The following is a 15,895-nucleotide window of genomic DNA, read 5'->3' on the forward strand; positions in this document are numbered from 1 at the left end:
CAGTACCATTTCTTGCCAGTGCATCGTTACATCAATTTTCTAAAATAATTTTATGTGTTGATAAAATAACATAACAGTGCACTTGTGAGAAATGGTATCTGGCGAGAATTGGCCAGATGCCAGTATAAATTTTGAAACTTCAATTAGGTATTTTGCTGTAATGCCAGGTAATTCCTGTTTGTTGTTCAGTGGTTAGTACGGTTACTTTTATTGTGCTATGTGTTTGCTAGGTAATTCTTCCTTGAATTGCAATTCGTACCAGTAGCTAGCAGAATTATTTTAGCTTGTATTTTAATGGTAAAGAAGAAGGTACAGTTTCTTTCAATATTTGCCCTAAAATTCAAAAGTTGTTTAAATCTTATAAAAATACACATGTACCATCTTGAACATGTATGCTTATAAAGTACCAAGTTATACACTTTTATCTTGTTTCAACAAATAGTTATGACTTAAACATTTTGGCATGTTTCTAAGATTTGGTAAAAAATGATGAAAAATGGCACATTTTCTCACAGTTGTTTGAAGAGGAAAACGTGTTCGCAGCCGTCGCCCACAACGAAATTAATATAATTTACGGTATGTGATATCACATGATAAAGTTATAATGTGAGTTTCATCGTGGGCGACAGCTGGGGACATATTTTTCTGTTCATAAAACCACTAAGGAATTGGTGTTTTCTGCTAAGTTTTATGAAAATTACGGGAAAATGCACTTTTGTGACGTCACAAATAAACTTGTGGAAGTCTAACTGGGTAACTATATATATAAATTCTTAATCTATGGGTATTCTTGTGTAAATAAACGTTGCATTTCAATTTCTTGTGATATCTTTAAAAATCACTCTAAAACAGGGCAAAATATGATTGAAACTGTACCTAGTTCTTTATGCAAGTAAAGCAATATGAGCTGCAATTTTCATGATCATGATTTTTTTTTTACAAAAATGACAAAAAAATTCATAGTTTTTAAATGTCTATTCACCAATTTTTTTTTGGAAAAGGCTGTTAAGAAGCCTTAATTGGAGCAAAATTGAATTATTGTCGTCGTGTAAAAAAATTGATTTGCTATATGTTCCTTAGAAGAGAAATCTTTCCTCTGAAAAAAATAAATGATTTTTTCTAACCTTATTTATCATAAAAGTTAAAATTATATGCAGACTTATCATACTAGCAGTTTTTTGCAGCAAATTAAAATTCTAAAAAATACAGCTCATATTGCTTTTTAAGAGTTTTATAAATTTCAAAAAAAAAGGATTATTTCAAAATTGCATTGTTTTTATAGACTTCAATCTTTTCCAAGTAATTATTTAGGTTAAAGTAGCACGCTGTTGAACCGCAAATCATGAGTTTGAATCTGCCTGGGGTTTTTGTTCACTTTTACTTAATTAAAATTTTGAAAATAAGATTTTTTATCCAAAATTGCAATTGTTTTTGCCTTTTTGAATTATAGACTTCTTATCCACCATGATACCCATCATAATCAAGTAATTTTCTAATGATTTGAGAAACTATTTCAAGGTGTAGTGAGCCACCATAAAGAGAGTAACTTGCACTGCCATAAGCTAAAATCCTCCCACCATATGCACCTTAAACTTCCTTGGGTAAAAACTGTGAAAATGCACATAACCTTTAAAATAACTTTAATATTTTCTCCAGTCTTCAGTGAGTTTATGATGATGATCACATCTTTTTAACATTAATAAGCAATCACAATTCTTTTTTCTAATATATCATTGATTAATATGGTATTCTTGAGATTGGTACATTCCTATATATATATGTTTCCTTATATGAACCTAAAGAATAGTGAAAATGTTCAATTCTGTATGACCTTTTTTATGACATCACAATGATCATAGCAAGCACTTATCGCTTGGATTATTGTAAACTTAAAATCTTGGTAATTTCAACAGTTCTGGACGATTTGCTTTTTTCAAACGTAAATATTAGTAATATACAACAATGTTAAAAAGTTCATCAGGATATGAAGTTGGTTGGTACGTGATCAAATCTACCAAGAAGCGAAGCCCTTTGGGCTTCACAGGATTTGATCACTTGACCAACCAACTTCATATCCCGGTGAACTTTTTAAATTACTGTTTATTTCTTAATTGTATTGGTTGAACTCCCTAAAACCTAATTAAAATGAACACAATTTTTCATCCATCATCTTTTTTCTTTAATTCTGACTTTCCATATCAAATGCATACATGTCATCTATGACTTAATAACTAAGCACTACAAAAGGTATATTCTTCAAACATTTCTATTTCTGAATTATAATGTGTATACATGTGTATATAAAATAATTTTGAAATAAGTGTATACATAATGATTAAGTATACAACATATAAATGCAATAAATTAAAATATATACTATGAGGTATAAAATTATGAACAGATTGCACTTGTGTATAAACAAAATCTGCAAGAACCAGTCAAAAAAGAGGGATAAAACAATAGTCAACAAACTCTTGGCCAATCAAATTCTAATATTTTGTCACATGATTATTTGTTGCTATCCTCAGTTTAAAATGTACATGTATATTATAAATATTGTTAAAATATTTCACATAAAATATTGTTTGAATCACATGTGCATTAAATTTTGTCAAAATTAAGAAGAGAAAATCAAATTCAATTAATACATATAAATACAACATCGACAAAAGATTTGAAATTAGTTAAACCTTAGTAAATTAACTGAGCAAAGAACAAAAAATTTCAAAATCCATATTATATAGACTGGCTATGCACACTAATGTTTAATTTCCATAATTATAATACGTGAGAAAGGATTAATTTTAAAAAAGGTATCATTACTGAGTTGATTGATGAATGATGATCAAGTTTGACCAATAATTAGATGACTAGTCTTGCTGTAATGTCCGATACATAACAATATAGTGAAAGATATGTTGTAAAAAAAAAAAACCCCAAAGAGATCATTACTGTGTTGCATACAATAAATAAATAATCAATTTTTATGAAGAACTAAAATTCACAACAAGTATATATATCTTTAAATATTAAATAATCCAGCAAGCAGCATATACATAAATATCATCTTAATGAACATATCAATTTAAATCTCACCACTGCAAGACAACAGAGCAATGAAGACATGGGTAACAACACAATGGTCAAGTTATACAAATCTTACGATTCTTTGATGATTTTCAACAACACAGCAGGCAGTGTTTTCCACTCAGATCAATATTTCTTTTCTCTTTCTGATACAAAACGATATTTTTTAAAACTATGGGATAGGGCTGGAATTTTATAATGTAGGAACACCATGCCTTATTACCAGAGGCAAATGACTTCAAAAAAGGAGTCAACTATCTGGCATACAGAACCTGTGATGTGACTAAAATACTGCTGATTCAGTAACTTGGATATCTACCGAAAACACAATGAACCAAAACAAGCGCTGATGGACCTGCTTTGAAAAACTTTCAAGCTTCTTTAATATCTAGTGCTCTACATTTACTTAATAGATGAATTTGAATATAAGAGATTATATGTTTTGTGCCATTTTTTAAAATCATTTTACTGCTAAACTTATTTTCATTCTAAAATACTATTATTGTACTACAGCATAGTCTAATTCTAGATGTACATTCATCTGTAAGAAGTGTACCACACAAAATAATCCAGTATTATTGAAATTGGCAGAATTTATATCACCTTACAATTTGTTTATCCTGCCTAAAACTGGAAGCCCAAAAAGAAAAAGCAGTAAAATGTGTTTTGCGCTTGTGACAGTTCATGCTGGCACAATATACTGTTAGTTTTATGCCCAGTTCCAAACTTTTGTATGTGTGTTCAAATTTTTCTGATGATTTCTATGCATTATGTACATTAGACTATTCTTCATCTCAGTACTTTAGAAAAGTCTTCCAAATACTTGTACTAATAATTACTTTGAATATGGACAAGTGGTATCAGTGGCAAAGTCTTTTGGCTCTGATTTAACTATGGGAAGTTGAGGAGGTGGGCTGCCAAGTGAGTGGGCGGGATTACAGCCATGATTGACAGGTGTCACAGACCCATGTGATGTCGGCAAGTCCTGTATGATATCAGGAATGTGAATTGGACTTTGGCTTGGGGGAAGAGGAACTTCATCAGGAATGTTCCCATGATTCATTTGTGAATTCCCACAATGCTTTGTTGTCTGAGACAGTCCATTTCCCTGAGGATAGCTTTGATTGCCATAGAAACTGTTGGGTAGGCCTTGAAGACAGTTGCCGTTAGATGGGAGCGGTGACTGAGATAATGTATAAGAGTTACTTGTACAGATTGGGGGACTGCTTGCATTGAGTCCTTGACTAAGATTCTCCAGCATTTGCAGTGGATTACTTGATTGTGTCTGTGAAGCATTACCCTGAGCTATTGGAGGATTGTACACTGGAATGTTGGAAGACCAGTCATGTGGCTCCTGCTTGACCTGAACCTGCCCTGTACCTGTCCATGACGATGACATTGACATCGCATACTGGCCATTCATTTGAAAGTTCTGAACTCCCTGATTAAAGTTCATTTGAGCTGACATTGCCATGGCTTGTTTATATGCCTGATTGGCTTGAAAGCCCTGTTGTCTGTAAGCTTCTGATTGGTAGTTACCTTGGAAACCTGGGCCCTGTACTTTACCCTGAGGCATAACTCCTGGCTGAGACATTTGCTGAGGCGAGTAGTTGGGTTGGGAGAACTGACCGTTAAACATTTGAGGAGAAGAAATGGGAGGACCTGCAAAGTTATTTTGAGCACAACCTGGCATTTGTCCACCATAGTCCTGAGGGGAGAATGCAGGCTCCTGCTTAATGCTAAGAAAATTTGGGTTGTTTGGGTGATAATTACTTTGACTGTTTGGATGAGGGTAGCTTCCCTGATCTATCTGCTGTGGAGCCATCATGGCACCATGTTGTTCTGCAAACAGTGGAGGACTAGCCTTAGTCTCCTCCTCAACTTTCTCTGGTTTGGGTTCTTTCTTAACAACCTTAAGCTCAACATCCGGGAAGCAAACCTCTGAGTCGTCCAGCTTTTCAAGATCGCCACGGAGGTAGTCCCGTAATTTCTTTAAAGCTGTGTAGAATGGGACTTTATCAATTGCTCGGGGAAGTTGTGAGCATCGGGCGGATGAGGACGGCATCACATACACCAACTAGAATAAAATAGTGACAATTTCTTATTATTCAAAATTATATCATCAATACTCGAGACATTCCACAATGCTGAACTGTAAACCAACTTTTATTCATGTGTGAGAAATTTTCATGAGGTTTGAGAATGTACCGCAGTCTGAATACTTCTTGCTATGAACCAGTTCTCAAATGTCCCTGGTATTTTATTTTTAAGATAATCCTCATCTTGATCTTGACAGTTGCAAAGAATCAGATTATCTCCAGTATATTGCGGAAGAAAATCAACGCCATAAGAGTTGGTTTACAGCATTGCATTATATAACAGTTTGCGACAAATTCTCATTCATATCATTGAAGGTACCGCTTCATAAAACTATTTACCGTTTCTGTTTCTGCAAATGGCTCCGGTTGTTTTCCAAAGGCAAAGTTCTTGTGACCCACAAATACTTCATATATTCCTGCATAAATATCAAAGAGATAACAGCTTTATACCAGTGATCAAAAAGTTAATTGAATACTTTAAATTTGTTTTCAATAGGTTGAGATCATAGTGGTTTTGAATTTATGTCTACTGTCTTTAATCTACAAGATTTGAAGCATCTTTTCACATTTCATTGTTGTTTGAATTTCGCAAAATTAACAAAAACTTGTACATTGTATACAGTGAAATGGAATCCGCAGTAATACAAATGTACATGTATTTTCAAAAAATCTACAATACTTTATTTTAAATTGTGCATTCATTTGAAACAATTTCATTGTTGGTCAGTTCTCACTTATCAATTTTGTAGTTCATGTATACCGGTAGTTAACAGGCATCTTTGGTTTTGATAAATTTAATGGTACACTTACCTTTGCCATTGAACACAGCTATTTTTGGTCTGTATTTCTTTACCTTCTCTGACAATATTGTGGCTCCTTCTTTTATTTCTTTCCTATAAAAATTAAAATCAACTAATTTCATGATTTGGCATTATTACAGACTTAGTACTAGATAAATTCAACATTAAAGACTTAACTGAGTTTACAAGCATTTTAATATGTATTCATATATGCTTATGCAATGAGCCCAGCTTAAGCAATGAGAAGATGTGAATTATCTATTACACTGTATTAATATTTTTTGGGCACAATAAAATTGTTCAGAGAAAAATATTAAACCCAGCTTGTAATACTGTAATACCTTAGATAACTAAGCAGTTCAGAGGAGCTTTTGATAAATACATGTAGATGAAAATTGTATTAAGAGATGAATTTTTCTTGACAATCATGGTATTTTTTCCTTTAAAAATACCATGACAATCAAACATTTGAGTAAAATCTTTTTACATGTAATTTCCAGGTCTCATAACTCTTGTGTTTACAAAATTTAAAAAATTTGTGGATAATTATTTTTCACAGTTGTACTCAAATATCAACAAAATTATTTTTTTCTTCTTTTCTCTGAGTAGCAACTTTTTCATTGTTGTCATGTTTTTTGAAGATTTTGCAAACTTTCAGTGTTTCCAAAGAAACAGTGATTACTGATATACCTTGTGAGATCAGCACTCCCTCGGGTTGTCCTGGCGACAATATTCGTGAAACCGATGCCATATTTGACAAGTTTGTAGTCGTCGTAAGCATTAAGCTGTTCTGGAATCAGTCCAGACAGGAACAAGCATTTCCCTGAAAATCAAGATATAGTACATGTACTGATATACCAATACTGAACTTGTGCATTTAGAAAAATACCTATAATTTCTTGATTATAAAGAGAAGAATTTGCATGTTGGTGTATTAACTGCTTGGAGACTTACAGAAATGGTTCCCTGGTCCAGCATAATGATGTCCTACATAGGCAGCACACAACCCTGGGTTTATACCAACCTACAGAGGCAGAAAGATAACTAAAAACCTCGGAAAACATCTGACACCAAGAACTGCATTTCATTTTAAAGAAGTACCAGTGATAACTAAGTTAATATCCTTATTTACTTTATATTTCATTGATTTCTGATTTTTTAAAAATATATATCAAAGTTCATACAACAAGTATAATATAAGTGTGTAATGTGTATTTCATAGATAAGCAGTAAGAATTCATGTCCCATGAATTTTTTTGGCAGTTCTTACAATAAGTATGTCAAGGTTCTCATGCAAGTGGTCAGGTAGCTCTCTTTTCATGACCTCGTCTTCACTCATTCCGTTGAACCTATCTCGTTTCTTCTTCTTTGTGGGCATGTGGTCTGTTATCTTCTCCTGACCCTCTTCCTTTTTCTTTCTTCCTCTCTTCTTCTTCTGTGGAATGCTGTTTTGGTTATAGAAAACAACTTCATTGAAAAAAGATAAATTATGAAAAATATCAAATGATTTGTGAAAAAATGAATTTATCTTTCCTTTATGACTTTCAGTTAAACTTATACAAAGAGTTTTGCAGTTACATTGCAAAATGTGAAATATATGGTGTAAATTTTAGAGGTGAATATTAAATAGAAAATGCTATTATACAACACTTAAACATGTTATAAATTATATTTCATGTTCATTCAATATCATGAAATGACTCAGATTTTATTTCATATTTTAATCGCAATGTGTAGAAATATACACGATTCAATTACATTGTATATCATTACGCTGAAAACATCCTCAAAAAGAAGAAAATTCGAGAATGCTAATGTCCGCATTAACAGACATTGAATTGACTTATTTTATAAATTTTGGCACATGCTGTGTTATTGTTTATGTTACACACCTCTCTCCTGGCTCTTGCTTTATTAGTCCGCCATCTGGTATAGTGAACCCTGGGGGGTACATCATGGGGCCTCCAGGCCTGCACAAAACACAAACACATGTGTTTACATGGAGGCAACAAACATGTCAACACATCTGGACATCTTGTGTAAAGTCATTGAAATGAGTCTGTCTTATTTGTAATCAGGTGTGAAAACAGGTATATAGTACAGTTATTGGATTATTAGCAGATTTATAGAACAGTCTTGCATGAATTTCTATTCTGGGAAAATGTACAAACACATTTTGCTATATGAACCATATGAACAACATAATAAGGTTCAGCATTTTACATGCATTTGGTTTCAGTTAACAAGACACTAGAAATGAGGTATCCTAACTTACATTTGGACTGTGTTGGGTGGAAATGTTGGTGTTTCCATCATAAAAAGGTCTGCATTGTTCATTGCTGGGTAGCACTATATTATACAAAATATTGATAGCATAAAATTTAATATATAGAGGTTCTAGCGGAAGCAAAATTTAAAAGAGAGAAAGAGAGAGTGAGAGAGAGAGAGAGAGTATCATATAACATTGTAGAGCACCCCCCTTTTTACATGCTAATATATACATGTATGAAAATCAATATCCTTTCGTCTTATTTTTGTTCAGTTTCATAAGATTCGTACATATTTTCATTATTATTGCTAAACAATTGATTTAAAACGTATCAAATTAGAGTATATTTACAAAAAATGAGTGTAAACATTACCTGCAGGTGCTCGACTCGGTGAAGCTTTGTTCTTTCTCTGTTCTCTCTTCTGATTGGTGGAATAGGGTCAAAGGTGAAATATTGACCAATGGGAGGGGAGTTAAGTAATCTAAAAATATTTCGGGACGAGTTGTCTTTTCTTGTTTTCATGTTCAAACATCTAGTTTGATTGGTTGACCTATTTCGCATTCAACAAATCAAATATTTGTTTACAAGTAAAAAGATTAACAAAATGGCAGCGCCCTTGAAGTGATGTTACCTATTGATGTCAGTTACACAACTTTGCAAAAAGCATGAGGAAATATGCCTCGGACACACTTTTTATAAACAAAGTGATTAATAGGTTCAAATATTTAAACAGAAAGTTGGGCAATCATCGATATTCGATTGTTGCATTTATTGCAGGAGGTTGTATCGAATTGTGCATGGTAAAGCTGCAAGCAAACGGTGCAAATTTTTGTAAGTATAAGTTTTTCACTGTTAGGGAACAATTAATGTTATAGGGTACATATTATCTTTTCTCTTATTCACATGCACACACAATGACACAAATTTTCCCCTTTTAAGATATTGTGCATCTCAGGAACATGTTTCTGCATTGAATTGTATCATATACTCTGTCCCAATTTTCTTTCCACCACTTTTTGCTCAGTATCTCAATCATTATAAACACTTTGGTGTCCAAGCTACATCGATCCATTCACTAGAATGAAAAAAAATCCAGATTATCTGTTCTGAAACGCCCCCTCTAACGCTTCAGGTTTCAATACACCACCAAGAAAAAGAAAGTCTACGGGGATTTTGCATTGCAAATTATATCAATGCCCTGGATAATAACTTTGAATTATTGTTTAAGGTGTCCCGAGTACATGTATTACTGAATGGAGAAAAGATGTATATATTTGAATTCCCAATTTGAATCTTTGTGGAGTTTGTATGATACAATGTATTTGTTTTCATTCATGTGAAATTTTCCTGGCATAAACAGATGATGTTTTGGGTCACCTATTTGTCGACTTCAATTAAACTTCATTGATAGGTATGTTTGTTTTAATTGAAAAGCATCAAAAAGTGACAGAAGCAATAACTTTGGACATACTACTGGTACAGCAAGGGACGGTCAAACATGTGTAATCACTGGTGCCAGTTGGTTAAACACCTGACTAGGTTCAATCCTGGTTTGGTCCATCACAATTTCTACCATTCCATTTGATGCCATGACCAAACTTTGGAACTGACAGGTTAACTCTTGCCAGGGGAAAAGATCATGAGATGTTGATATTTGAGGGCGAAGATCAACTTGGGGGGGGGGGGGGGGGCAGGGGATGTGATGTGATGTTCAGACTGCTCAATCACCATTACTGGCATTAGCCAGATACATGTACCGGTAGCTCAATTAGTAGAACTGTGAACATCTGCAAAATGATTCAGATGGCCAGGGTTTGAATCCTCATCTTGTTGGTCAATATTTTACCCATCCCATTTAAACTATTTTGCGTAATTTTGCAATTGGCAGCTAGTCTGTCAAAAATTTTATTATATCATCCAAGAAGTGAAAGAATTGATTGCAGAGGATCTCACCTCTCCAAAGTCCACTTGTACTGGATATTTTGTCTTTCCGTTGAATTTCATTCTGAAGTACCGTACATGTATATTTTTATGTCATTTAGGAACTTTTACCTGTATTTTCAGATAAGTCATTCATAGAGAAACAATCATTGATCGAAGCCGAGAGACGTTTCTTTAAAGAAAGAAATAAGGAAATTGTAGAGAAATTGATGAAAAATACACCAAAAGAAGAACTTGATTCTGTGGAGTTTAAAGTTAGTGTTACTGTTTATATATTTAGTGTACTATTCAAGACTATATGAAAATTTTGTGTCGCTTTGGGCTGACTCTACTGCTACCTGCCCAGACAAAAGCAGAAACTATATAATCATGCTTCATTGCTTATTTCGAAATTATATTTTGTTATCACACCAAAATGGAATTTATTATGGGCCGCCAGAAGGCGGTCCGTTATTTGATATACATTTAGATATTGTAACTGCGTTTCTGCGGGATAGTTGTTTTTTTTATAGAATTAATATAATGCTTATTTTTTAATGAATTTAAAGTAAATTTGCATGTAGAAATATGCTTTATTCCTTTAAAAAATATTACATATTTTTTGTTTTACTTGTAAATGTATAGTAGGTCATAGACTGTCGTGTTAGGTGCGTTTTTATCAAGACTATAATCTATTCGGAAAATTTCGGAGTTTTTCATTCTTTTCAAAACAATGCATCGGGATCGGTATAGGGGACACACTTAAAGACCTGAAATACTGAAGACCTGAATGACATGAAATTTTATATAAATGATATATTTGATTCATGAAATATCAATTATTTACGCAAAAATATGAAAAACCTGAAAATTTGAGCTGACCTTATTTTTAAAATACTTTTGAGAACCTCATGCAATTAATTACGCATGATTATCTTCATAAACTGAAGTGTAGATAAGATTTATAATTCCATATAGAAAAAAAATAATTATCCGGCTTAATTTTTACCCTTAAAATTGTGCAGTTTCTACCGGATGAGCATATGATGTTACACGTACCTTTAAAATAATCCATTTCTATTTTATTTGAAATCATATAACCTAATGCATATAGTTTTAATTCAATACAATGCAACAAAAAATAGAAATGATTTGAAATACATAACCTCTAAGAGAATAATAATGAGTTGAACTTTGTATTAGAATACATACAAATCAATGTGTTCTCCTATACTTCATACTATGGCAATGGTCATACAATTACCGTTAGAAATGCTAACGAACTCGATTCTTAATAATAATAGTAAAATGTTAAACTTAAAACGTGTTGCTGAAAATATATTAAAATTTACCATAAAGATTAGTAAACTAACTCATTATTTTCTTCTCTTTGATGTGTTTTTATGTAAACAATCAATGATGATTCATACAATAAATATTTTCTGCGGCCCATTTGACGCTTGCGTCAGTATATGCTTTCTTGTTTTGTTTTATACTTGTATGTTTTTGTGAAATCTGAAATTTTAAGCAAAGTGGTGTGTTATATAGGGTTGATATTAAATATCAATACTTAATATTAAATAATATAATATGAATCATTCTTGAAGGGACACTAGTACTTACAGTGCATTGGTTTTGGAGTTGTTTATATATTTGATAATACATATATACAGTACACTGACTGTACGCTTTTAATTTTACAGATATGATTCGCTTTTTAAAGGAGTACTTCACCAAACAGACTTTGAAATTTTATTTGCAAATGGGCTTTTGGATGCTAGTGGGAAATCAGTGTGTCCACATGTATTATAAACCTCTTGCAGTAAGTATAGACAGTTAATAGACTACAATTCAAGCAGAAGAGGAGATTTTTTACCCATCATTTCTGCCAATTACTTTTTGTATTGAGTGTATTTCATCTCCAACCAAAATCAGCCAATTAAATGAATCATGTAGTGGCACTGTTCTAATGTTAATAAAATCACCACATCACATATAAAAACCAATCAATAACACAGTTGACATCAAGATATTCTACTGTAAATTATTTATTTTTTATCTATAAATACTAATTAGCATAATGGTGCATTCATTTAACCTCACAGACCTTGTATAAAGATTGTGTATTGTTAAATCTGTTGTGTTTTACCTTGCTTTTGCCACAATATTAATCATTATCAACAACTTTCTTGATTCTTTTCAAAGAATTTTGAAGAAGAAGTTCAGAAACAGCTTAGGATTTTAGAAGAGAGAGCTGAGGAAGAAAAGGATAAATTGAAGGCTGGGAAGACGTGACTGTGAATATGTAATGACTAATAACAGACAGCTATTTCTCTCTTCATCTCATGAGACTTAGTTTGCCAAGATGTTTGTGAATACAGATTTGCATGTGATATTTTGTTAATATTTATAAATTAAAAATATTTTGTCCATATAAAATCCTGATTTTTTGTTCTTGTTCCATAGAAATTTTAAATAATTATGTATGGTTTCCATTCACACTGCTATAGAAGACTTTCTCATTAACAACCATCTTTCTAGAATAAAACAAAATGTCTGTCTGGGGTCTGCTTTTTAAAAATTTGCGTCTGCTCTGGGCCCACTCAGGGTCAGCTCAAAAGTGTGAAGCAGACCCGTCTTTTTTCTTACCGCCATAAGCCCGTTCCTTGTATATATCAAATACACATGTAGAGACATTTGGTCATTTCTCAGTAGTGATTTAAGGTAAGGTTTGCGGTTACAGGGAGATAACTCACAAATTTTCATTGTGACGTAACACCAACTACCCTTTATTTCAGTTATGACGTCAAAATTTATATGACGTCATAATTGATTTCAGTTTTTTTTTTTATTTCGCGGGTTTTTTTTAGTTTCAATGAAAAAATAAGAGGACACAAGCATTTTATCAATTTCCACGAAAACGAAATCCGCATCATGGTTTTTAATAGTGTTTTAGAAACATCAGATTACACATATTCTAAGATACATTTTTCCTGAAATCGGTGGACTTGGAAAGGTTTCAAATAAGATGTTTTCGTTTACATAATAGTTGTCCAAAATTAAGACTTTTGTTGCATTTCATTCTATTTTTAGATAGTTCATCAGAAATTAATAAAAGTGAATCATGATATTAAAAGTAGTATTATTTTCGAACATTTTAAGCATAAATAACCCCCCATAATAGTCACATATAAAATGTACATATTTTCACGAAATTGTTTACATTTCATCAAAATAAAAATTGGAAATCATGAACTTTGACCTTTTGTAGTTATAAAACAGGACGGGCAAAATTCATTTGAATTCCATGAGAGAAAAGACTTTAGTATAGTGAACAAAATGGTATATAACTTTGGTACAACCTCTAAAAAAATGCAAGCCGCAAACCTTACCTTAAGGGTCTGCTTCTGAAATCAGGGTCTGCTATCTATGTCCACTCTGGGTCTGCTTTGGTTCAGCTCTGGGTCCGCCGTAGTAGACCCGAAGCAGACCCTGAATAAACACAGAAAGCAGACCATGTGTTGGGTTGGGATCTGGTTGGTACTGTTTTTATTGGAACAAAAAAAGAATGACATCACAGTAGGGTTCTATAAAATTTTACTTACTTGGAAACAAAATTACAATTATAACTTTGATGTACATGTAGATTTGGTATAATATTTCAGTCAGCACTAAATTGTTGGTTTCCAAGTGGATGTTATCTCTTACACTTTCTGTTAAAATTTGAAGCAAAAATCCAATCAGAACTTTTCCAATGTTTCTGAATGATCTAATGCCAATGTTTACGATGGGAAAGGTTACTTTACATGACTGTTCTATAGATTAAGAAAGAAACTTTTTTCTCTGGATAAGTTTGCTAATGCACTTACAGAGGAAATACATGCATCAAGATTGTTAAGGTCTGGGATATAAACATAAATACTAATCGGTGTTTTTAAGTCAAGATTTACCAGTAACTGAGAAAAAAAATTACATACTTGGAGTTAAACCCTTAGACAGCAAAGGCATCGGAACGATGGGGGGGGGGGGGGCATAGCCACCCCACTTTTTTTGTTAAGTTAGACTTAACCATTTGGCACATAGCAGAATAGAGGGTTCAGCCTCTCGGTGTTAGTATTATGGAATCGCTCTCTTCCACATTATTATTTTGGTCAGTACTATATGAACCATCATAGATCCTTTGAGACACATAAAAATTATGTTTAACATTAGGAGGATACCCATATGCTTCCCCGAGTTCATTCTTTGACACATGTGCCACACTTGAGTATCAGCAACTCTCTTTCGAACACCTCCCTTTCCGCCATCTTGAAAGGATTTAAAACCCCAGAAACCGCACTCGAAGGTGGTTTTAGGTTTCCTGGAAACTTGTTTCAGTTTAAAGCCAATAAATACAAAAACTAAATTTAGTTTTAAACTTGTTCAAAACCATTTTTGCAAATAAATAGAAAGTTTGCAAAACCGAATTAAAACCTAAACTAGTTCTTGATCAATAAATTTGCCCTTTATTTACAGGTATCCAAGCATTTTTCTTATTGAAAACAAACTGACAGAAAATCATGAATTAATATTCATTTATTTGTTGTTGTTCTTTTTTTACATTTGATGTTGTGACTCAACAGGTTTATTTTCTTAGCAAAATCTGAAATGATGAGCATGTACAATCAGTCTGACATCAGAAGTTCCTTCTACATTCTATTATAATAGCATGTATAGCATTGTTGAGCAGATATAAATTATGTGAAGTAAAACATTCAAATAACTCTTGTGATTCTATGTAGATCAAAGGCACCATAGGTTCAGATTGTCAATTAAGACTAAAATCACACAAACCAATATACATTCATCACAAAATAATGAGAGAAAAAAAAGAATTTTTAAAATATCACAGGATAATTGAAATTTTTATTCAAATGATGACAGTTTTTTTTAAAAATTGTCCCCATAACTTCTTACAATTAGTTGAAGGGTACCAAAATAATCTGACATTAATCATTAAAAAATAAAACTCAGTCTGTATCTTGATAGACTATAATATCCATATACAGTTTGCTGAAATATTAGAGTAAACAATGTGAATATCTGACCAGCAGAAACCCCCTTGAAAAATCAAAACGTTATAACCTCACGGTTCAAGAATTAATATCTGGTAACAACTAACATGAATTAATTTTAAATGTCGTAATATCATATCTGAAAAAAAAATGTAACAACTAGCAAACTTCCTTCACATGCACCTAATTTTGAAAGTTAAAATCAAAATAAATGAGTCACAATAAACTTGATGATCTAAGAAAATAAAATTATCATCAATTAATATTTTTTTACATTGTAAATTAGGAGAGGTAACTCTCACAATAATCATATGACTTATTTACCGTTGAAAAATCCTATGCCATTAGCCAAATTCATCATATACATGCTATAACAACCAATCAAAAAAAGATGTCTTGTTGGGGACTTCATTTCAAGGCATGATTGAGAGTTTAAGTGGATTTATAAGAGCTGCCTAATGCACAACAATGATGGAATCTCATATATGGGGAAATCAAAGGAATGGACATTATACATGTTCATGTACATATGTTTCTTGAGCATTGTCAATTCAGTATTCTCTAATAATCAATCAATTTTCATTATGTACAATTTAAAAAGAGGATGAATTTGAGTTGTACAACTTCTATTACCATTTGACATTTCAAATGCAATTATTATTGCA

At 32.4% G+C, this 15,895-nt stretch overlaps 1 protein-coding gene and 1 long non-coding RNA gene across 2 annotated transcripts; one reads left to right on the top strand and one right to left on the bottom strand.

Annotated features, from left to right (window-relative positions):
- Positions 1 to 2,155: 2,155 nt before the first annotated feature.
- LOC128159896 (uncharacterized) lies at positions 2,156 to 8,659 on the bottom strand. The gene is made up of 9 exons (XM_052823114.1): positions 8,629 to 8,659; positions 8,262 to 8,335; positions 7,879 to 7,956; positions 7,257 to 7,431; positions 6,941 to 7,010; positions 6,677 to 6,809; positions 5,997 to 6,079; positions 5,526 to 5,602; positions 2,156 to 5,164 (listed from the first exon to the last, which is right to left on the bottom strand). The coding sequence occupies exons 2-9, from the start codon at positions 8,321 to 8,323 to the stop codon at positions 3,923 to 3,925; spliced, it is 1,920 nt and encodes a 639-aa protein (XP_052679074.1). The 5' UTR covers positions 8,324 to 8,335; positions 8,629 to 8,659; the 3' UTR covers positions 2,156 to 3,922.
- A 177-nt stretch (positions 8,660 to 8,836) lies between these two features.
- Positions 8,837 to 13,589, top strand: LOC128159897 (uncharacterized). Its single transcript, XR_008240208.1, has 5 exons — positions 8,837 to 9,087; positions 10,321 to 10,451; positions 11,880 to 11,998; positions 12,382 to 12,900; positions 13,575 to 13,589. It is a non-coding gene; the product is annotated as an uncharacterized LOC128159897 (long non-coding RNA).
- The last annotated feature ends 2,306 nt before the right edge of the window (positions 13,590 to 15,895 follow it).

Source organism: Crassostrea angulata, chromosome 8, assembly GCF_025612915.1.
Source record: "Crassostrea angulata isolate pt1a10 chromosome 8, ASM2561291v2, whole genome shotgun sequence".
Classification (NCBI taxonomy): domain Eukaryota; kingdom Metazoa; phylum Mollusca; class Bivalvia; order Ostreida; family Ostreidae; genus Magallana; species Magallana angulata.